Source organism: Lissotriton vulgaris, chromosome 6 (assembly GCF_964263255.1).
Source record: "Lissotriton vulgaris chromosome 6, aLisVul1.2, whole genome shotgun sequence".
Lineage (NCBI taxonomy): Eukaryota > Metazoa > Chordata > Amphibia > Caudata > Salamandridae > Lissotriton > Lissotriton vulgaris.
The window spans coordinates 1,864,501,010-1,864,523,470 of record NC_141694.1 but is presented as its reverse complement, the minus strand read 5'-3'; the positions used below and the strand labels follow the sequence as shown (position 1 = coordinate 1,864,523,470).

At 47.0% G+C, this 22,461-nt stretch overlaps 1 protein-coding gene across 1 annotated transcript in view; it reads right to left on the bottom strand.

Annotated features, from left to right (window-relative positions):
* LOC147709685 (uncharacterized) overlaps window positions 1–21,476 on the bottom strand; it is a 37,516-nt gene extending 16,040 nt beyond the window's left edge. Inside the window, exons 1-2 of the mRNA XM_086926070.1 lie at window positions 21,185–21,476; window positions 12,811–12,969 (exon numbers count right to left, since the gene is read on the bottom strand). Of these exons, the coding sequence (XP_086782196.1) occupies window positions 12,811–12,969; window positions 21,185–21,476 (451 nt within the window). The remainder of the gene's footprint in view (window positions 1–12,810; window positions 12,970–21,184) is intronic.
* Window positions 21,477–22,461: the final 985 nt, after the last annotated feature.

The window sequence follows — 22,461 nt, the reverse complement described above, 5'->3', positions numbered from 1 at the left end:
ATGATGCCCAACCTGACAAAAAGGGAAATCAGAGAGCCGAAGGACTTAGCATCCCCGGGTATTTCCAGAATTTGTGACAATGGACCAAGGACATTCAGAGGTTTGTCCTGGCAAGCCTGCCGGGACCAATCTATCCCTTTTCTTGTTTCCTTCATGAACTTTTGTAGGAAGGTCGACATTCGAGGATTCCTGCTCAGTGATGAGGGCCAGCTTGCCCTCAAGGGAAGTACGGGGGCACTCTGTATGAAGACAACTGCAAGATTTCTTCTCCAGCGGCTTGCAAATGTGGTCTGCTGCATAACTTGCAACCTTGTTCAAAGGGGCCCATTTGGAAAAACGCGGTGAAGGATCTTGTCTTGGTCAAGCATGTCTGATGTAGGGTCAGTACTATTCTGGTTTGGGGTGAAGGGGGCAGGAGGGGGGGTCAAGGCGGGGGGCTAGGAACAGGTAAGCCATGGTCTAGACAGACCTGGTTCTTTTTTGGGGGTTACTTGGGGGTCGTCCCCCTAGGGGTTTAGGGACAGGGGAAAGGGAGTTCTGAAAATAAACCAGATTGGTCCCAGTTAGCTAGGGTGGGAGCAGTGAATTGAGCCAAATACGCTTGCTTCAGCCTGTCAAAGGCTTCATAACCTACCCTGGCCTCCTGGCAGGATGTAGCCGGCACTTCCTTCAGGGGGCTGGGGCTCCCCGGGTTGGGGTGGTTTTGCTGAGAGGGGTCTGGATAGACCCCAAAATTGTTGCACAGTTGCATGCTATCGTTTGTGAGAGGGGTCTTTCAATGCGGCAATAGCCTCAGACACTGCTCTGAAAATTGATGCATCAACTGCATTGTAAAAATAATCATCCGACTGGGGAACTCCCAAGGGGTCTGATTCCCCTTGGTCCACGTCTCCCAGCTCGTTATGTCCACTGTTAGGGGCCCTGTGCAGGTGCTGGCACACAAGGTATAAGCCCTGGCAGAAAAGGCAGGCTAGGAATGGGTGCAATAACGAACTGCAGGGACACAGTGCTGATAGATTGATTACTGAACAAGCACTGTCAGACACCTGCAGGGAACTAAAGATGAGCAGGGAACAGCTGAAAATGTGGGGCGGGGGTTACAGTCAAAATTATGGGTGGGGGGTGCTGCACTTGAAATGGATCAAAGCCAGATGACACAGCACCCATGGTGTCATATAATGTTGGGGGCAGGGCCACCTAGGAGTATGTCCTCCTGGCCAGTTTCAGTGCCAGATATTGGTACCGACCCCAAGGGCGTCAGGTAAAGGATTTTTCCAGGACCCTGCATGGGCATTAGCAAAACGATAGTAATTAAAGCTCCTCTGTGGGGGCAGCACTCTCCAGGCGGCAGGCTCCTCGGCTCTGGTGCACAGCTCTGCTCCCGCTGTGAGGGGGAACCGAGCCCCAGGACGGGGCTGGGCGGGTGCGACACACCCATGCCCTCTAGCGGCGGGAGGCCCCCACCGCACTTCAAAGCCACAGCAATAGGTTTGATTGCGAAGGAGCAATACCGCCATCAAGGAAACAAACACACAGAAATGAACTACGCATACATACCAAGCAAGGTAACCTACAAAGCAGCGTGATGCACAATTACAACATCTAGATACCAACAATGAAAACCATAAGCGACAGGCAGGCAATGAAGAGACATTTATATTATGGCTGCGAGCAGTGAAGAAAGCGGAAGAAGGAACACAGTCCAAGGACTAGATTGTGAACTATGTGGACCTGATTGGTGCTTGCAGCGAACTGTTCTCCCATGTTTTGTTGATGTTTTTCTCATTCCCAGAGCTTCATTGGGTAGTAGTTTTGTTGCATATGTTTTGGAAATCTGGCTGCTATCAAATAAAGCGAAGGAAGATAAGCATAAACCTCGCCTCTGATCTTGAAATATAATTCCTGGGAACCTGCAGGCACGACTGCACAGTGAGTGAGTCCCAAAGACCTACCGTAGTCCCAGGGAGTACTTTCTCTTGAAATTCCCCTTGCCTGTGTACCGCAGATGCATACAGAATAAGCAACCAAACCCCTGAGATTCTACATTTTTTTCAACACCAGGGAAAGCATTGCTTTTGATTACTATGGTGCCATGGGGGCCATTGTTGACGGAAACCGTCTCCCACTCTTGCTGTAATCCCTGCTTAGTGACATAGGGCTGGACTCTGAGATATTGGCCATCTCTACAATAAGTCAAACCTGTTAGGCTGGGCTAAAACTCGATGGCTAATACACCCAGACACGTCTTACAATGTATGGGGTTGTGAGCAGCTGATTGTGGCAGGGACCAGCCATGTGTTCATCACTGTCTCTGCCTCTACCTTGTAATTGGAGACTGTTATGGTAAGTTATGTTAATTTGTATAGCATACTAATCACCTGAGAGGGTATCCAGGCACTAGGGCAAGGTGTGTAGGTGTGTGGTTCCCACGTCACTCATACGGTCTCGCATTCGATACTGCTGCAACATCTAAGAGAATCTGGTGTCTCTGGTCAGGCACTAAAATGGTTCCAGTCTTTCTTGATTGACCGCTCATTCCGGGTCGCCACTCCGCCTTTTGAGTCCAAACCCTATCCGTTAGAACTGGGTGTGCCTCAGGGGTCGGCTTTAAGTCCCACACTTTTCAACCTTCATGTTCACCCGTTGGCTGCGGTCGCCAAGCAGTGGGACATGACCATTGTTTCCTACGCTGACGATACGCAGCTGGCGGTTGTGCTGAGTGGGAAGTCCGACCTTGATGCCCCCAGGTTCAGAGCAGGGCTCCTGGCGGTGGCCAGCTGGATGACAGCCAACTGTCTACAGCTGAATGCTAAGAAGACTGAGATACTGGTTGTTGGCAAACATTGTGACATGTGGAGTGATGAGTGGTGGCCTCCAGAGTTAGGTGTTACGCCTACTCCGGTATCGGAGGTAAAAAACTTAGGGGTCTGGTTAGACTCTGCCCTTAGTTTCTGCGCCCAAAAAAAAGTTGCAGCTACTTGCTTCGGGATTCTTCGAGGACTGAGACCCATTCTGAAGTTCTTTGACGCCCCTACCAGGCAGTTGGTTATCCAGGCCACTATTCTGTCTCGGCTCGATTACGCCAGTTCGCTCCTGTTAGGGGCGAACCAGGCGGAAATCGCCCGGATGCAGCGCGTTCAAAATGCTGCTGCCAGAGCCCTGGTGGGGCTTCCGAGGTTCTGCTCTGTGAGTGCAACCATTCGGTCTCTTCACTGGCTGCCTATGGCGCAAACAATTGATTTTAAAACTCTGTGTCTTTCCTTTAAGATCCTCAAGCTGTCCTCCCCTCAGATTCTTGAGAATCTTCTCACTCCCTATGTCCCTTCTCGCTCCCTGAGATCTGCTTGTCAAAATCTGGTGGTAGTGCCTCGGTTCAAGCTGTGTAGAGCTGGAGGCCGGTCTTTCCGGGTTATGGCTGCCAAACTCCGGAACTTTCCCGTCCCATATCCATGCACTTGACGACCTGCTCGCATTTAGGAGGGCCATCAAAACGTACTTGTTCCCTAATGTTTTTTAGTCTCCCCTTTCTCGCTTCAGCCCTGCAGTTTGTGTGGTGTTATATGTGTTTATCTGCCTGTTCAAAAGCGCCGGGACGCCCCTTTGCTGGGGCAGCTGTGCGCTATAAAAATCCGTAACACATAACATAACATAACATAACAAACGAAGAGTCAGGTCTTCATCCTATTGTGAAACTATAGAATTGTGGAGGGAGCTCTGATGTCTTAAGGGACGTTGTTTCATATCTTAGGTGTGATGTAAGAGAAAGGGGTGCCGCTCGAGTTCGAGACTCTGTCCCTTGGTGCAGTTTAGCTCGCTACAGGAGTAGCTGGGAGCCAACGCGTTTTCTGGGGGCATTTTCCAGCTGTCCAAAGGAGGACCCGGCCGCAGTGGAGGTGAGAGGCGCGGCGAGCGGGACTGCGAGGACCAGCATTCCTGAACAACACCGCCAGCTGGTTCCTCTTCCCGCCGCGCCGTGCCCCCTCCCAGTGCCACGCCCCCCGCCTGAAACGCTCATTACCTCTCGCGGCCCCCGCTTCGCGGGGGCCGCTCGAGTTCGAGACTCTGTCCCTTGGTGCAGTTTAGCTCGCTACAGGAGTAGCTGGGAGCCAACGCGTTTTCTGGGGGCATTTCCCAGCTGTCCAAAGGAGGACCCGGCCGCAGTGGAGGTGAGAGGCGCAGCGAGCGGGACTGCGAGGACCAGCATTCCTGAACAACACCGCCAGCTGGTTCCTCTTCCCGCCGCGCCGCGCCCCCTCCCAGTGCCACGCCCCCCTGTTATACTTAGGAGCTCTTGGGCACGTGCATCGCGGGACGCGCGCGGGGCGGAGAACGGGGCGAAGACCGGGCAAAGAGCGGGCCGTCCTAGGCCGTTAGAGGCCAGCAGAGACCGGACCGGGCCACCCCTCTGACGCTCCCTGCCCCTCAGCCCCTCTCCGCTCAACTCCATAATGGCGACCAGGGCTTCACGGAGTAAGCCCGCCCAACAGGGTTCAAGTACACTGGAAAAATTCTTCCCAAAGGCGAGTGCTCAAGCTAACAAATGTCAATCAGTCACGGAAACGCACCTGGAGCTGGGACCTGAAAGCGTGTCTCTGGATCACGGGGATACATTTTCTACAGATGTTAGTACACCTATACTACTGGACGCCACCCATATGTCATTAATGGACAGTATTGATCATACCATTGCGTCGGTCCTTCAGCAGTTAAGAACTCCATCAACCCAGAGGGATAGTGACTTCCCCCGGCCATCTGGGACTACTGACCACTCTGCTATTCCGGTTAATACGGGAATAGACTCGCAGGAAGTGGGTCAGGTTGCCCTGCTCACAGAGCCTGCAGGTAGTGGAGTGGAACATCCACCAAAAAGGAAAAGGTCCAGGAAACCAAAGAAGGCAAAAAGGGCCAAAGTTGATACAATTGAGCTAAATCAGGATGACAGTACAGACATCTCGGCCTCCCCTGAGCTCATTTCACCAGGGTCTAGGTCGGATCACATGGGCTCTCCAGTATCTGTGGCCTTACCATTGCACTCGGGCCCATTTATATTCGGTGGGGCAACTTCCAATAGCACTGACACAATAATCAACTCACTTACAGACACCATTAAGAACTTGTTAATCCCCATCTCAGCTAAATTGGACGCCATAGAGAGTAGACTTAAGGCTTTGGAAAACAGTCACAAAAGGAACAGTCCTGGGTCAGCTACAAATGCTCTTTTAGCTCCTCTGGATCCATCGGGGAACAGACTGTTGTCTCCTGCACCGACCCAGGTTTCAAATACGGTCCCGCTGAGTACAAACGGTGTGCCTGCCCCTCAGACGCACCCTTTGCCATCTTCAGCGTCTAGGCCCCCTGTCCCGGCCCCTAGGAGATCTAAGCCACTTCCTGCTCCCCAACCGAGGGGAGTTGAGAACTCTACTAATGGTCCCACTGGTAATATCATTTCCCCCCATGATAGGCGCAGGGTGGTTAATTTGCGCCCAGAAGCAGTCCCGTACACGGCAATCATGGTGGGAGTACCTGAGCTAACTGGTGACACAAGGGAGCCTCAGGACTCTCTACGTAACAAGGTCATAAGTTGGCTTAGTATTAATAGGCAGCTGCCCCCAAACCTGAAAGGTGAGGTTCTGATGGTCAGGAGGATCCCATGGATTGGCCTTACTCCAAAGAATAGGGCAGGGGATTGTATCATTGTAAGTTTTAAAAGCCCACACGTCGCCAACTACATCTGCAATTGGCTCGTAAGGCCTGATAAGTCCAACATTGAATTAGTACCCCTCTCACACTTCTACCCAAATGTTTGCAACACGGAGGCGGGGGGGGAGAAGGGGTGGACTAGAGTAGGCTTTGCTGTAGATGGCTCACGTTATAGACCAAGGCATTACATACCACCTGTTCTGGCCAATATTATACATCACAACAGATTCTCCTGCCTAGATCAGGTCGACTGACCACAAACCGGGGAGACTTTTCTTAGCCCTGGAAAGCTGGTGGATGAGGCGCAAGGTTGGGTGGGATTGAGTGCTGCCCCTGTAACTGAACGCGGTTCACAGGATACCGTTAAAGATCGAACGGTTATCCTGGATGATAGTCTGGGTCAACAGGGGCTTCCATCTAACATTGGGTCTGACCATATTTCGCAACCTGAGGTGGCGGAGTTGGATGGGCCATCCGCCACCGCGGTTTGTAACATTGCTCTGTCAGACACTTATCCACCCATAGTCATTGCGCAACCTCCTACTGGAGGTCAAGGTACACTACCGTCAGATCCCGGGTTGAGAATTCTCTCCTGGAATGTGGCAGGAATCGCAAATAAGGAAGGCACACCGGAGTGGGATCAATTAGTAGGTAGCAGTGATATCCTCCTTTTTCAGGAAACATCGGCGAGGGAAACCCAAACTAGGAGAGGGTTCGAAACATTTGAAATCCCTGCCAAATGGAGTGGGAGTGGGAGGCCGTCAGGTGGCTTGGCAATCTGGATTGCGAGTCACACTGGGTGCCAGGCGGAACAGGTGCATACGTTTTCGCAGGACATCCAGTGTGTACGGCTCACATGGCCTGGCAAACCACCGTGGGCTATTGTTAACGTCTACTCGCGACCAGTTGCCGCGCCAAATGAATCACCGACCTTAAACGATTTGTCCTCCTTCCTGGGTCAACTTCCGGGAGACTTCAAGGTGGTGCTGGGAGGAGACTTCAATTGCCACTTTGAACCCTTGGAAGGCCTACTGGAGGGTGCCCTTACTGCCGAGGATGACTACTGGGGGGGTCCCACCCTCGTCTTCGCCCCACCCTAAAGCCTGGTCCCCTCTAGCAATACAACTCATGTCCCTCACCTTGAACTTCGCACTGAGGGCTTGTAATGGTCGTACCCCTTCCGATACCCCCTCAGTGTGTACTTTCAACAGAAGGGGCCATGAGTCGAGGCTAGATTATATCATGATAGATATTACACTTTGGTCAAAAGTCCTTGACTTTAGGGTAATAAATAGGTCAGACAGCGACCACAATGCCCTTTGTTTAAACATCCAGTGGCCGCTGCCTCCAGCGGGCACTTCCGCAGAAAATGGAGGTGAAGATACGGGGGAGCTGCTCCTTACAACAAATAGGCGCCGGGTTAAGTGGGGAAAGCTTGTGAGCTCAGCTGATGCTATCAACAAGCTATACGAGTTGGCACTCCCAAGGTTTATGGAGGTGGACGTACTTCTAAACGAACCAAGAATCCCAGAATATAACGAGAAACTGGGTAACATACATCAGGAACTAGTGAGGGATTTGGCGGAGATATTTCACCCGGTGGTGCCAACCCGAAAGAAAAAGACCCATGCTCCCACCTGGTACACCTCCTCCTGTAGGGCTGCCAAATCTGAGCTCATTGCTGCAATAAAAGAGGGGTCGAATAAGGCCAAGGTACGTGACCTTAGGAAGCATTATAAATCAGTGATGGGAAATGCTAGGACCGAGTGGGACTGGAACCACTGGCAGGACCTTCATGATGCCCTAAAAGACAGGGACTCCCGGAAATTTTGGGCCCTTGTAAATAATGGGACGGGGGAACTTAAGAAAGCAACTGAACCCAACATTGCCCCCGTGGTTTGGGAGGCTCACTTTGGGGGACTCTACCAAGACACTAATTCCTGCCCTGATATAGCCCTGTCAGCGCCTTTAGGTTCCCAGGACTCTGCCATGGAACTATCCCTAGGGGAGGTGGAGGCTGCCCTGGAGCATTTATCGTTGGGGAAGGCGCCGGGTTTGGATAGGTTACCCGGGGATCTTTTTAGGCATCACCCGGACATCTGGGGTCCGTACCTCCTTATTCTTTTCAATGCCATTCTAGGAGGTATGGCAATCCCCGGGTCTTGGCTGGGGGCAGAGATTGTACCGATTCACAAGAAGGGATCCACTCTGCTCCCGGCCAACTACAGGCCTATTAGCCTAATAGATGTACCCCAAAAGCTCTTTGCGCGCCTTATCCTTTTGCTGGACTGGGTGGAGGACAATGACATCATGAGCCCCCTCCAGGCTGGCTTCAGAAAGAACACGTCGACCATGGATCAGATCTTCCGCCTCCTCCTCCTTTATTGGAAGACGGTAACGTTAGAGGGGGGAAGACTGTACATGGTCTTCGTGGATCTGAGGTCAGCCTTTGACCTAGTCCCTCGAAGGAAATTATGGGAGGTTTTGCAAAAGCTAGGAGTACCCCCTCAGCTTCTCAGCATTATCATCAGGTTGCATGAGAACAACTATGCACAAGTGAGGTGTGGGAGGGATGGCAAGCTCTCGGGCAAATTCCCGGTCCATCGAGGAGTCAGACAGGGCTGTGTCTTGGCGCCGACCCTGTTCTGTCTTTTCATTAATAGCGTCATTCAACATCTTGATAACGTTAAGGACAACGATGCCCCACTCCTGGCAGGCAGGAGGGTCCCGGCAATAATGTTTGCTGACGATACCCTCCTGCTTTCCAAATCCCCCATGGGGATTCAGAGGATTGTGAACGGTTTTGGCCTTTTCTGTCGCCAACATGGGCTGGAGGTGAACACGGAAAAGACTAAGTTCATGATCTTCAACCCCCCCACCAAAACCAGACCCAATCCTACACTGGGGGAAGTTAGTCTTGAGAGGGTCTCGACCTCTATATATTTGGGGGTAAGACTCCAGGAAAACCTATCATGGGACTGCCAGATAGCGAGATCCAGGCTGAAACTGTCCCAGCTATCGGGTGCACTCCTGAAGGTGGCTAATAAGTCCACCTTTAAGCCTGTAAGCCCGGCCCTGGAAACATACAGGTCCCAAGCCAAGGCAGCAGCCATGTATGGCAGCGAGTTATGGGGACACAAAGCAGGGAAGGCTTTGGCAGGAGTGGAAAATAGTTTTCTAAGATGCCTACTTGGTCTCCCGCAAGGCACGCCACTTCTCCCCTTAAGACTGGACTTGGGTCTTCCCTCCATCGCTGAAGATCTTCTGTCGAAACCCGTGAAGTTTTGGCACCGGATATGGACCACCGAGGAACTGCACCATTATAGACAGGACCTTATTCATGTAATGAGGCTGAATGGCAACAACAAAATTCCCTGGCTGGCTTTTATCAAGACGGAATTGTTTAGTATGAACTTGCCAGACTTATGGGATGATCCAGCTCAGGGCTGCCAAAGGATTACACGTAAAACTCTTGCCCAGCTGTATAAGAACAAAAACCTCTCCCACATGGATAACGTTCATAATAGTGGCACCCTGACGGCACGTTTTATGGAATCCAAAAATTCTTATGCTTTCGAACCTTTTATGGATTTTATCTTTCCTCTCCTGGCAAGGAAATTGTTCGTGCAATGGAGGTTTGGTACACTCCCCACCAAAGTATTCACCTACAAATGGTCCACAGGGGGTGACAAACTTTCCCCATGCTGTAAAGCCCAGGATGAAGATGACCTACACATAATGTTTGTATGCCACGCTTACCAGAGACCCAGGAAGCGCTGGATAGCACCGCTCTGTCGGAACCTGGGCTTCAGGAAGTACTTACAGGCCTACAGGGTCATGAAAACTAATACTCTGGGCCATATTGTTTTTGCTGTTTCAAAATTTTTAATGGCAGCGTGGATAATAAGGAAGAAAATGTCCCCCTGAACTGGTACTACCCTGCACCCCCTACCCCACGCTGGTCCAGTAGAATCTTTTTATATGTAAATACTGTGTTTTAAATGTATGTATTTGTATTTTACTGCATCTTTTATGGCCCATGTGGCCGAAATAAAGAATTTTTGGAATTGGAATTGGTAAGAGAAAGAGGAACCTCTTTTTTTGTTTTTGTGGATGCAGGGAGTGTGTTTGTCAGATGAGTTGGTGAAAGTGTATGCAGCTGTTCATGTATTCTGGTACTGTGTTGTGTAGGACTTTGCAGGTGTGAGTGAGAAGTTTGAATTGGCTGCACTTGTGATTTGAGAGCCATTGAAGCTTCCTGAGGTGCACTGTGATGTGGTTGAGGAACGGGAGGTCAAGTATGAGTATTGCAGCAGTGTTCTGGATGGTCTGCAGTCTCTCTAGAAGATGTTTGGATATAATGGCATAGAGAGTGTTATCATAGCCCAGTGTTCTGGTACTGAGTTTTTGCCTGATGGTCCATCCGGTGTTCTGAGGCAACCATTTGAAGATCTTTCATAGCATGAGTAGGATGCTGAAGTAGGAAGGTTGACACTGCGTTGACTTGTGCTGCCATGTTGGATTTGTCACATAGGATGATCCCTAGTGCGTCAACTGTGGGTATTGGTGTTGGTCTAGCTCCAATGCAGGCATTAGAGCTTAGACCAACTATTGGGTTTCCATGGGTAAGTAGTCTTGCCAAAGACTAGTACTTCTGTCTTCTTGGAGCTCAGTTTCAGGCAGTTGTTTCGCATAGTCTGCACCTATGGTCATGCAGTTGGTGAAGTTGGTTGTGGAAGTGGTTGCTTTGTCTGTCATGGAGAGAATTTGTTTTTTTTATTACCATAGGAGACAATAGTGATGTCTTCTAATTTGATGATGTTGGCGCGCAGTTTCCTGTATATGTTTAAAAGAGTAGGGATGAGGAATGATCCCTTAGAACTCTGCATATCTGTTTCTTGGTCTGTGATAGGAAGGGTAGCAGCCTGACCCTTGGGTTTTTCCCTTTTCGGAAAGAACAGATCGATTTTAAATCATATCCTTGTATGCCAATCTGGTTGAGTCTTCTGGAGAGGGGGGCATTGTGAGAGACCGTGTTGAAGGTCATGGAAAAGTTGAGCAGGATGAGTGATGCTGTTTCTCTTCTCCTCGGTCAAGAGAAGCTCAAATCTCGTTGGTGCCCGCAATGAGTAATATGTTGGTGCTGTTGTTCTCTCTGAATCCCGATTGAATATTGTCTAGAAAATGATGAAGCTCAAGGTGGGCTGTGAGTTGCATGTAGATGGCCTACTCCATCACTTTAGTTAGATGGGGAAGCAGAGAGATTAGTCAGTTGGGCAGATATTTTGGTTCGGCTGTAGGCTTGTTGATCACTGCACGTGTCCATTCATCCAGGAAATTGTCAGATGAATGCCAACGTTAGTAGCCTATTTCCTATTTTATTAAGATCTTTTGGGATAATTCATGAATCCCTCAATGGCTGGATATATATGAATTTTAATTGTAAACATTTTAAATTGTTGTTCTCCTGCCACTTACACTCCTAATAGCCCAAACTCTCTACCCTTCCAATACACATTAGACCTCCTGACATCTGATTGTTGTACAATGTTATTTTATTTAGGTACATCACAGTGTTGTTGGGAAATCTCAAGCTTATCGCACAACCTAACCATGGCACACTGGCCTACGGCCATGTCCAAGTAGGCAGGTAGGTCGGCCCACAGAAATTAATATATTTCTGAAGATAATCCTGATTTTGTGATTCGATATTTCCATCCATGGTTTAAACCTGTAGAAGCCCCCACAAATGTAAAATTACATTTTTTAGAGCCTGTTTGTCACTACTGGCTTTTTCCTTCTTTTTGAATTTCTAATATATTCCAACATTTCTAATATCAATTTCACTCATGACGTTTCATCTTTTGTCTCTTAATTTATATAAAGTAGTATTACAGCTTGTGGGGCACAAAAGCTATTTCAAGATGTATTTGTCATAAACAATAAAGCCTGCCACCCTCCCTAACCACGGAGAATCATTAAGAAGAAAGCGAGAGATAGAGGAAGTGACGTCCCCCATTATCAGACCACTGGTGACAAACCAGAGTTGTTCTCTTGTCCCGCCCTTTGGACATGTAAGGAAATCCTATATGCTGCAGGGGGCTTTGAAAGCCCTGGATCCCTACTGTTCTTGCTTGTATCTTTCTGACTTCTTATGCGTCGCGAGAGAAAGAGCAATGTCACAGGTAAGAAGGGCTAGCGAGGGGTAGCAGCTCCTACTCCTGAGAACAGTTCTAGCATAGTCACAACAAGCACAGCTCCATCTTCTTTTAGAGGTATGTTGAAACAAATCAGACACAACAGTTATCACCCTGAACTAAACCTCAGCCTTTGTCTGATGAGACAATCCACACCAGGTGTGACACAAGGCCATTAATCAAACTAGACAGATTCAGAGAACACATTTCTAAAGAACCCTGCTGTCATTTGTGTGTTGTCATTAGTGGATCCAACCCCCATTTTCAGGGCCATTAGTTATGGTTCCTTTTCTGGTATGATGTAAAAATGGAAGTAACGGGGGTCACATCTAAAAAGGTTGGGAGGAGTCTCAATTTGTTTGTTTAGTTCTTGACAACTAGTTAGTGCCTTCCGTGACAAAGTTGTGCCATCTTTCCAGTAATATGATGCTCTCTAAAACTTAAAGAAATATTGTTGTTGGCTACATACTCCCACTACCCACATAATATAACTGTTGTGTTGGGATGGGCTGTGCTGTTTATTTTATCTAATAACACATTAACAGATAGAGAGGGCTCCTCACCCTGTTACTTTGCCAACTCATTTCTACACAATGTGAAACTCTTGAGTCAAGTGCATTCATCAGGATGCTCAACTAATTCAAACCAACACAACAACCCTAATTACAATGTATTCCAATCCCAGAGCTGCATTCCATATATGCCCCTATGCAGTATCAAAAGGCCCCCAATATGTTGGGCTCAATGTATTAAACCTCTAGTGGACAAATGTAAATGGACAACATACAGTCCTAACAGCTGGTGTAAGAACAGTGTTTTTTATCTCGTGCAACAGACCGCCACCATGAGGCTGGGTTCAAGCCCTGGGACCCCACATCCCTGAGAAGGAAGCAGGGGGTGGTAGGTGCCTTACCTTGCAAAGGCTTCTTGCAACGGAAGCCGCAGCCATAGTTACAACACTTCTCCTTCCCTGGACACTGCTGATCATTGCTGCAGAGTGTCTCCGTTTTACTCACTTCTTTACAGTCTGTGTAACTAGGAGGCAGAGGGCAAGAGCCACTCTTTACTGTAGCTGAAAAGACAAGGAGGTGGGGTTATATCAAAGGAGTGAGACACTAATATACAATTGATTCTTAAGAGAGGGCATGTAGTGAATATCACTTCCAGCTTGCCCAACTTCTTTTTCCAGGGTTCATTCACAGCATTTTCTTATGCACCTAAGATTCACAAAAATGTACATTTGCATTAATTCATTCATGCTGGGCCGGAAGAGGCAGGGCTGGGCCAGCTCTCTTACACCTACACAGAGGGACCTGAAAACTGAGGTACTGTTGATGAGTCACTTAGACTGATACATATTCGGAACTGTCCCTTTTTATTTACTGGTATCTAGTTGGATCAGTGTGCATGATATATGACTTTGCATCAAGAACACAGAATAATCTTGTGTATGTAGATCCCCTTTGTTTAGCTGGTTGCTTTAGATATAGTATTTATTCCACCTTTCAGACATTTATGTAGTAGTATATATTCTACTGAGCCTGGCAGTGCTGGTCTTAGTTAAATTACTCTCTTTGCCCTCTCAAAATCCAAAATGTAAAATTTAACGTGAGAGTCAAACCCAAGAGACTGCAAAATGGGGAAACGGGCTTATGTTGAGAAGAAACAGACCCTAGTCGTCCCAAACCAAGCACCAAACCTACGTCTTTAGATAGGATGTTGTAAAAAGCTCTGGGAGCTGTGGCTACAGAAATAGAACAGACTGAGAGATTGCTGTCTCTGACCCCAAACCTAGAAATAGCACCGATATACCTTAGTCCCACACAAACCACAGGGGTTTCAGTAACAGAGTTCTCTAGCGACCAACCTCCAATTATCGAAGTAGCCAGTCCAGAGTCACCTAGGGCTAATATGACAAACCAACCGGGTAGAAAAGGCAAACCCAAACCAAAACTCAAGGTGAAAGCAATTGGAAGAAGGAAAAAGCCTCAGGGCTCAACTCCCGATGATGGAAATTCTGGGAGGGGAAATCTAGAAGAGAGCACAGAAATTATAAGTGATCAGCCAGTGTGGGACACAAAGGTGGTCTGTATCTTCAGACTCAAATGAGGGATATAGTCAAGGACGAACTTAGACCTCTACAAGAGAGGATAGATTGGCTGACTGTAATTTTTAATGACGACATGAACTTGGGGAAAATTGAGGGTATAGCAGGACACGAGTCCAGACCACCACAAGCAATCTATTGGTTAACCCTCACCCAACCCCCATCGAAAAAGCCCCGCCACAAAAACTAGATGGGGAGTTACAGGCTTCGGAGTCCAATAGAGATAGTGTGGTAAGGCCATCTCCGGTCACCACCAACTTAGCAAACCGTACACTGACATTGCCTAAACTCACAGGGGAATCACAACTAAATACCAGGCAGGTGGGCAGAGGTGCTCCTATTAATATAGAAGACACTAATTATATTTACCCCCTCCAGTTACAAATTTACCTCCTGCATCAACCCCATACGTTCTGATTCTTGCAGGTATACCTGAACTTAGAAGGGGCCAATCGGAATCCCACCAAGAATTAAAGAACAAATGTGTCCACTGACTTGTCAATCATAGTCATTTTAGCTACGAGAACGTGGAAGAGATTTTAACCAAACGTAAGGTGGGTAGGATAGGCAGACGACACAAGGACATACACGGAGACTGCATAGTAATTAATTTTAGAAATCCCTGGATGACCCAAAGAGTTTTAGCTAGAGAGGATGGGAGGAACAAGGGTGGTATTTTATTACTTTCATTAGGCTACTTCTACCCCCCAAAAGACCTCACCACCTGGTGTCAGGAGCAGGGTTGGTACAAACATGCAATCCACAAATAGAAACTTCGACCCAGGTTAACGTTACAAGGCCTTGTCTTCCGCACAGGGAGGGTCCTGCCAGAGGGAGCATGATTGGCTCCCCAAGCTGCACCCACTACGGCGGCGACTCGGCTCTGACTGATAATTTTAAACACTGTTTACCCATAGTGCAGAATCTTAAGGATGATATTGGAAAAACAAAGGTGTTATTGCATTCACCCCCTTTAGTTCCTTACAAACAGAATCCGCCCAATTATCCCAAAACAAGGGTTTTATCATAGAACATTGCAGGCCTGAACAACAAGATAGACAACCCTGATTGGGAATCTTTTACTAGCCAATTTGGGATCTGCATGTTTCAGGAAACATGGGCAAGAGGGGAGGCTCATAAGTCAGGCTTTGCTTCTTTTAGCATTCCTGCAACATCTGGGGGTAAAGGGAGACCATCCGGAGGCCTTAGTACATGGGTGGGTGTGCATTTAGGATGTACGGCTGAGCAGATTGACACAGGCTCAAATGACATATTATGTGTCATACTTCAGTTTCCATCAAAGACTTCTGTAGTCCTTTTAAATGTATATTCGAGACCCACACCCCTGGGTAAAGAGTCCACCACGTTGAAGGAATTAACTATGTTTCTAGGCACCATTGCTGTCAACCATATGGTGATCCTAGGAGGGGACTTTAATTGTCAGTTTGAGCCTCTGGAGGGTATGCTCCTGGATAGCCTATATGACGAGGATAACTTCTGGCCAATTCTGGAGACTAGTTGCCCACCAGTTAAAAAATGGTCCCCCCTGGTGATCCAGATTAACTGCCTTGTCTTGAAACACTCATTAAGGGCGTGCAATGTGAGAACCTTGTCTGATACATCTAATGGTTATACCTTCCACAGAAAAGATTGTGGTTCTTTATTAGATCATATCATAATCAACTCTAAATCCTGGGATAGGTTGATTGATTTTCAAATTATGCCACGGCTAGATAGTGATCATCATTCGCTAGTACTCGAATTAAAAGCATTTAACTCAGGGAGTTCCCCAATCTTGGATAATTCCATTGATTCCAGGCTGATAATTTCCAACTGTAGGCGGAGAGTGCGATGGACTGATTTCAGTCAATCACAAGATAAATTGAGCACTGTATACAAAGCTCTACTCCTGGTGCTTTTGACAGCTTCCATCTCAAAAACCCATAATGGGGATGGCATAGACCTAGAGTTGGTTGAGATTAATCATGCTAAACTAGTTACACTGAACTTTTTTATCCCAACTAAACTCATCGGCCAAGTAGGACCCTCTCCCACCCGTGGTATGATCATCTTTGCGGCAAGGCTAAAAGATCACTAGTAGCGTGTATTAAAGCTAATGATTGCCCACAAATTAAAATTGCAAGGAAGGCATGTAAAGTGGCCACCACAGAAGCTAAACAAGGGTGGGAAATGGAAAATTGGGACATATTGAGAACTGCCATAGGGGACAGGGATATGGGGACATTTTGGGGTGTGGTCAATACTGGTAGCTCTGCTCCCAAAACATTGGTAGACCCGAACCTGGATAATGATGTCTGGCGGGTTAACTTTGAATCCCTTTATACTAAGGAAGAGACGACAAAGGGTGTGTCGTCTGATTCATGCCACTTGGGGATCGATTTTCCCGCAAACCCTGGGGAATTTAACGACCCCGATGATGACAGCGTCAGTTCAAGCATAAGCCTAAATGAAATTAAGGGAGCTGTAGCAAAAATAGCCCTAGGCAAAGCACCAGGCCTGGATAAGATCCCAGGGGATCTTTTTCATAGCGACCCATCCATCTGCGCTCCTTATTTTTGGGTGCTATTTAACACCATACTGCAGGGTATGAAGATCCCTTCCAGTTGGGTTGGTGCGGAAAGAATTCCGATTTATAAAAAAGGTTCACTGCTCCTCCCAGCTAACTATAGGCCAATTAGCCTGATAGACATTTCACAAAAAAATGTGTACGTATTTTGCTGCTCAAGCTACAAACTTGGGTGGAAGAAAAAAAGATACTATCCCCCTTACAGGCGACGTTCAGGGAAAAATTGTCTACCCTGGACCAAGTACTTAGATTACAACTGTTGTACCGGAAGACCGTGTGTCTGGAGGGTGGTAGTCTCTACTTAATATTTGTAGACCTGGGGTCAGCCTTTGACTTGGTCCCAAGAGTCAAACTGTGGACAGTCCTTCATGAGATGAGGGTTCCAGTATATTTAATCCATCTCATTAAACGGCTCCACAAGGACAACTTTGCGCAAATCAGGTTTGGCAAAACTGCACCCATTCTGATCAAACGTGGCGTCCGTCAGAGTTGTGTGCTTGCCCCAACTCTATTTAGCCTATATATCAACGGCCTGATAGACTCCCTGTTAGCAGAAAAAGAGCTTGATTCACCCAAGTTAGCCTCCCGCATAACCCTAGCATTGATGTTTGCCGATTATACTCGATTAGTATCCAAATCTCCCATGGGTATACAAAGGGTTCTTAATACATTTGAAGTATTCTGTAGCGAAAGAGGATTAGAAATTAATCTACTGAAAACCAAATTTATTGCATTCAATAGCCCAAAAAGTACACGCCCGAACCCTTTATTAAACGGTAAACCCCTCGATAGAGTTTCCTCTTTCATTCACCTCATCATCACCATTACAGAAACCATGGATTTGGGGCATACATTATTAAATCATCCCTAAACCTAGCTCAATCTTCAGGTGGCATCATGAAGGTTTTCTGTCCAGCAATCGAAATCTATAAGGCTCAAGCCCGGGGAGGCGCGCTATATGGTGCAGAACTATGGGGTCACTCTAAACTTAAGAACTTATCGCAGGTTGAGATTCACTATCTTAGACAGTTGTTAAACCTCCCACGGAGCACTCCGCTAATTCCGCTCCGATTAGACTTGGGGCTAATGGCGATCGCAGAAGTATCAAACCTTAAACTCCTAATGTACTGGTGTTGCCTGTGGACTACCCCTGAACTTTTATCATATAGGGAGGAACTGTTAGAAGTAATGAACCTGCGGGGGGCTGCCAAACTGCTGTGGTTAGCGCACATCAAACACATGCTAACCAATATGGGGTTGGGGGAATGTTGTGCTGATCCTGAGTCTGCCTTTTCATTAATACCTAGGAAACAATTGAAGGTCCATTAGGAGGAGTATAGAATGGCACAGCTTTATAGCTGCCCTCGAACAGGCAAACTAACCTCAGCATTTTTAGAAATAAAAGATAGATTTTGCTTTGAGCCAGCTCTAGATGACATCAAACCAGTAGCCGCTAGAAAGCTTTACCTACAGTTCAGGCATGGGGTTCTCCCGCTCCGCTGTTTTACACTCAAATGGGGGGGTTTGCAAGCTGCAAATTGCCCGGCATGTGATTGCCCTGAAGAATCAGTACTCTTTAGCTGCCCTGGCTACTATAAAGCAAGAAAACGTTGGCTGGTGCAGATTTGTAGGAACCTTGGAAGTAGACGCTGTTCTGAGGCGTTCAGGATCCTGAAGTATGTCACCAGTACCCCGATCGTTTACTCAGTTGCAGGTTTCCTATTTTCCATGTGGTGCACCCATAGGATTCTTATGAAAACAACCTAAGACGCGCTAGGATGTCCTTAGGGTAGAAAAACATTAACTTTACTTTTAAATAGCCGGGAATAACATCCCTCCATGGTTGCCTCTGCTATTTTTAAATTAGATCTTGTCACTCTGATTAGACCAGAGTGAGTTTATTCACTGGCAGCGAATGTCAGGCTACAGGGAAGTGGTAAATTGTTAGCTTACGTCTACAATTTTTGTAAAAACTTTTGCTTAGAAGTAACCTGAAGTTTTAGGGAAGTCAGTGTCAGGTCTAAATCATTTGACATATGGGAATGATGTTGGTCATCCCTTTTATGACTCTTTTTTTTATCTAATCTATTTATTTGCACTATGCACTTTCCAAAGGTGAATCCTTGTCTCCAGCCATGAATTACTCTTCGAGATTTTTGTTTCAAACGATGTGTGGAATCCTCCTATCATTCATGTATGCCAACAATGTTTATACTGATTTTCTTATTTCTTTTAACTACATGGAATTGTCTTTTGATGCAATCTTTTAAATGTATTTGTATGTATTGTGATTGTACTTTTAGGGTCATATTGACCGAAATAAAGTTTATTGAACTTGAACTTGTATTAATTCATTAAAACTTCACCTCCTTCTCTGAATGTGATGTTAGAGGGACTATTAACAAAAAGAGGATGAAGAAATCAAAGTCTCCAGTATCAAAAGTGTCAAGTTATTCTGTGACAGTATTGTTTAACTGTTTTGCCACTTTAAAAGTTTCATCCAATTGCTCTCAGTTTAGCTCTTAAGTACAGCAATCAGTGATTGGAAGGTGAGTCAGCCTTGACATAGGGTCTGCCATGCGTATATACTTTTGCAATGCAGTTTTTACACCACAATACAATCACAACGTGGTTGTTAAAATGCTGTATGCAACACTAGGGAAGGTGTTGGAATAGTAAACCATACTATTCCTTAGTCTAGAGCGTTATCTAGCGCAAGTCATTGTAACGACTTGCGTTGTAATGGTACTGCGTGGTCACAACGTGGTCGTTGTAACAACGGAGTTGTGATTGTATTGTGGTTGTTTCCCAAGATGTAAATGTGTCATGCCATCGACCCCCCACCCCTTGTGATTCACACTGGAGTTGGAATAGTAAATCATACTAATCCTAAGTCTAGTGCGCCATCTAGTGCAAGTCTTTGTAACGACTTGCGTTGTAATCGCACTGCGTGGCCACAAAGCGGTTGTTGTAACAAACGCATTGTGATTGTATTGCGGTGTGAAAACCGCATTGCAAAAGTACATATTCTTACTTCTTGATAGATTTGTAACTAATTTATTTTAAGCGATCTTACTTCAGTGATAATGATACAGTTTAAATGCCAAAACCACTGGCCGTCGCCAGGCGCCATGTTTTCTCCTTTCCTGGAGTTCATTTTTTTTTTAGGATTACAAACTTTTGTTTATGGACCTGACAGAGAATGAAGACACATCCTGAGGGCCTCACATTAAGATTACATCCCAGGCCTGGCAAAAATATCTTAGAAGATTAATCATAGGTGCGAATTATATTCATTCCAAGGCCTGATCAACTAACAATGTCAATGGGTATTTGTGTATTATTCCTGTCCTAGATTTGACTTACTCATGTATTTCAAGGACTCAGGTAGGTTTACTCTAAGAAACATTTTGTAAAACAGCACAACCTGGACAGTGAAGGTGTAGATTGGATTTCGGCGTAAAGCGAGTAGTGATACCAGAGTGAGTGGTGTCCAGCACAGACCCAGAGAGTCAGGCCAGCCAAACAAGGTGACTTGAGGTAGAACCAATTCAAGCTAAACTCATTGACATGATCACAGTCACATAATCTTGAAAATGTTGCTCCGATCTAATCCTCTGGTCACCCTGGCACAGATGGGGCTGTTAGAAGCACTGGCACACACTGCACCCCAGGAGGGGCGCACACTGCACCGCAGACACCGCAGGGGGCTCACACCTTACCCTAGGAGTGGCACACACTTCACCGTGGAGGGGGTACCAGACCTTGTACTCTTGCTTGACATTGCTCAGAGTAGGGTACTGGATGAAGGGTGACCCATATTTTTTGAAAGTGGAGAAAGGAATCCATGGAGAAGTGTGCGCAGTGAAAGCAAGGGTGGCTTAGAATATTAAGAAGTTAGTTGTGTAGAGGAGAACCAAACGAGGGATTGGACACATGGTTATTCAATAAATATGTATAAAGGTACATTTACTATCTATGCAGAACTGCCAAAACAGAAAGGGGCTTATTTACAAACCCCTTGTGCCACTTTTGTGTAATTTTTAACATGGGAAAAGTTACGTATGGGATCACTGAATAGGAGCAAAATAGATTTGCACCACATGCTTGCCAGCAATACAAATTAACCTCGGTTTCCCTAGATATACTCCAACAAGCAGCACCTATGCTCACTTTAGTGAGCTCTCTCTCTCTCTCTCTCTCTGCTCTCTCTCTTCCCTCTTCTCTCTCCCTCTGTCTCTCTCTTCTATTTTTCTGTCTGTTTCTCTCTCTTCTCTCTTTCCCTCCCTCTATCTTTCTTCTTCCCTCCCCCTCTCTCTCCCTATTTCTTTCTCTATCTCACCTTTCTTCTCTCTCTCTCTCTCTCTCTCTAATTCTCTATCTATCCTTCTCCCCCCCCTCTCTTCTCTCTCTCCTTCCCTCCCTCTCTCTTGTCTGTCCATCATTCCCTCCCTGTCTCTCTCTCTTCTCTCTCTCTCTCTCTCCTTTCTTTCTCTCCCTCTCTTTCTCTCTCTCTCTCTCTCTCTCTCTCTCTCTCTCTCTCTCTCTCTTTCTCTCTCTCCCTCTCTCTCTCTCTCCCTGCCTAACACCCACCTGCAGCGAGGCCAGCTCCCAGCACAAGGGCCCCCACCGAGCACAGGATGAGAAGGGCCAGAGAGGCTATGCAGCCAGATGAGGCCTTCATCCTGCAGACAGGCCGGGCTCTGGGTCCACAGCCCTGGGCTGCCTCACATATGTAGAGCAGCTCAGGTGGAAGGGGTGGAGCCTTGGACTGACAGTGGCAGGCAAGTCCTGAACCCTTCGGCACGCCTCTTTCACAGCCATCGCCTTCACAATGGAAAACTTTCAGAACTGGGGACTTCATGCAAAGTAGTGAATCACTCATTCTCTCATTTATTTCTCGGGGTTTTCAGTCTTTCTGTAGCATTCAGTTCAACTGTATACTTATACATCCATCCATCCATCCAACCACCCACCCACTCATTGGCTTATCTCCCAGTTCACGTCTGTCAACTCCCCATAGCGGATCATTTGAATCACCCCATAGTGCTCCAGTGAGTAGACAATTTCCACTCATTTCTTTACAAGATATGTTTCCTGTCCTAAGCCAGCATCTGCCATGGTAAGACCAGAAGTAGTGTTACTGCGCATCTACTGGAAGTTCTTAGAGATATCCTCAACATATCTTTTCTGCCAGAAAGTTTGAGGTATTTTTTCCCCCACATCTTGGAACATACTCTGTGATAATTCATGCACGCTGGCAGCGATGTCGCTACAGTAACAGAAATCACTGCAATGTTTGTGAGACATGGACATGACCTGTCTCTTCATCATGGCCTGTTTACCCATCTTTCCCGCATCCCTTGGTGTGTTGAGCTGACCATCTTCTCGCCCGCAGTAAGGTTTAAGTGGCCCTCCATCACAGCGCCTTCTGTATAACTATGGGTGCTATTTTTCAGCAAAAGGTGAGATACACTTGTAAGGACGCATGGTGCACATTGCCAGAGGCTTCAGTTGTGTACATCGAAGATCACTGCCTGCGAAGGGGTCAGTGTCCCCTTTCAGAATAGTGGCTGGCCTGGGCCGAGACCTTCTGAAGTGTGGCGCCCTGAAATGTGCTCTCAAAGGGCCCCTTGGCAGGCCTCCTGTCTTCTCAGGGATCGCAGTGTCTTCAAAGATCTTCCACATGGGACTTATGCAATCTACGTTGCATCTGGATAGTGATGCCCTCTCAAGTGCCCAGATCTGCTACTAAATCCCAATGAGTAGCGAGTGTGGAACTTAAGAAGTGTGCCTGGAGATTAGATTGCTCAGTTTGGAGCCCAGAAATCTTGCCGGGATCTAAGACATGAAGTTCCTTTATCGCAGGA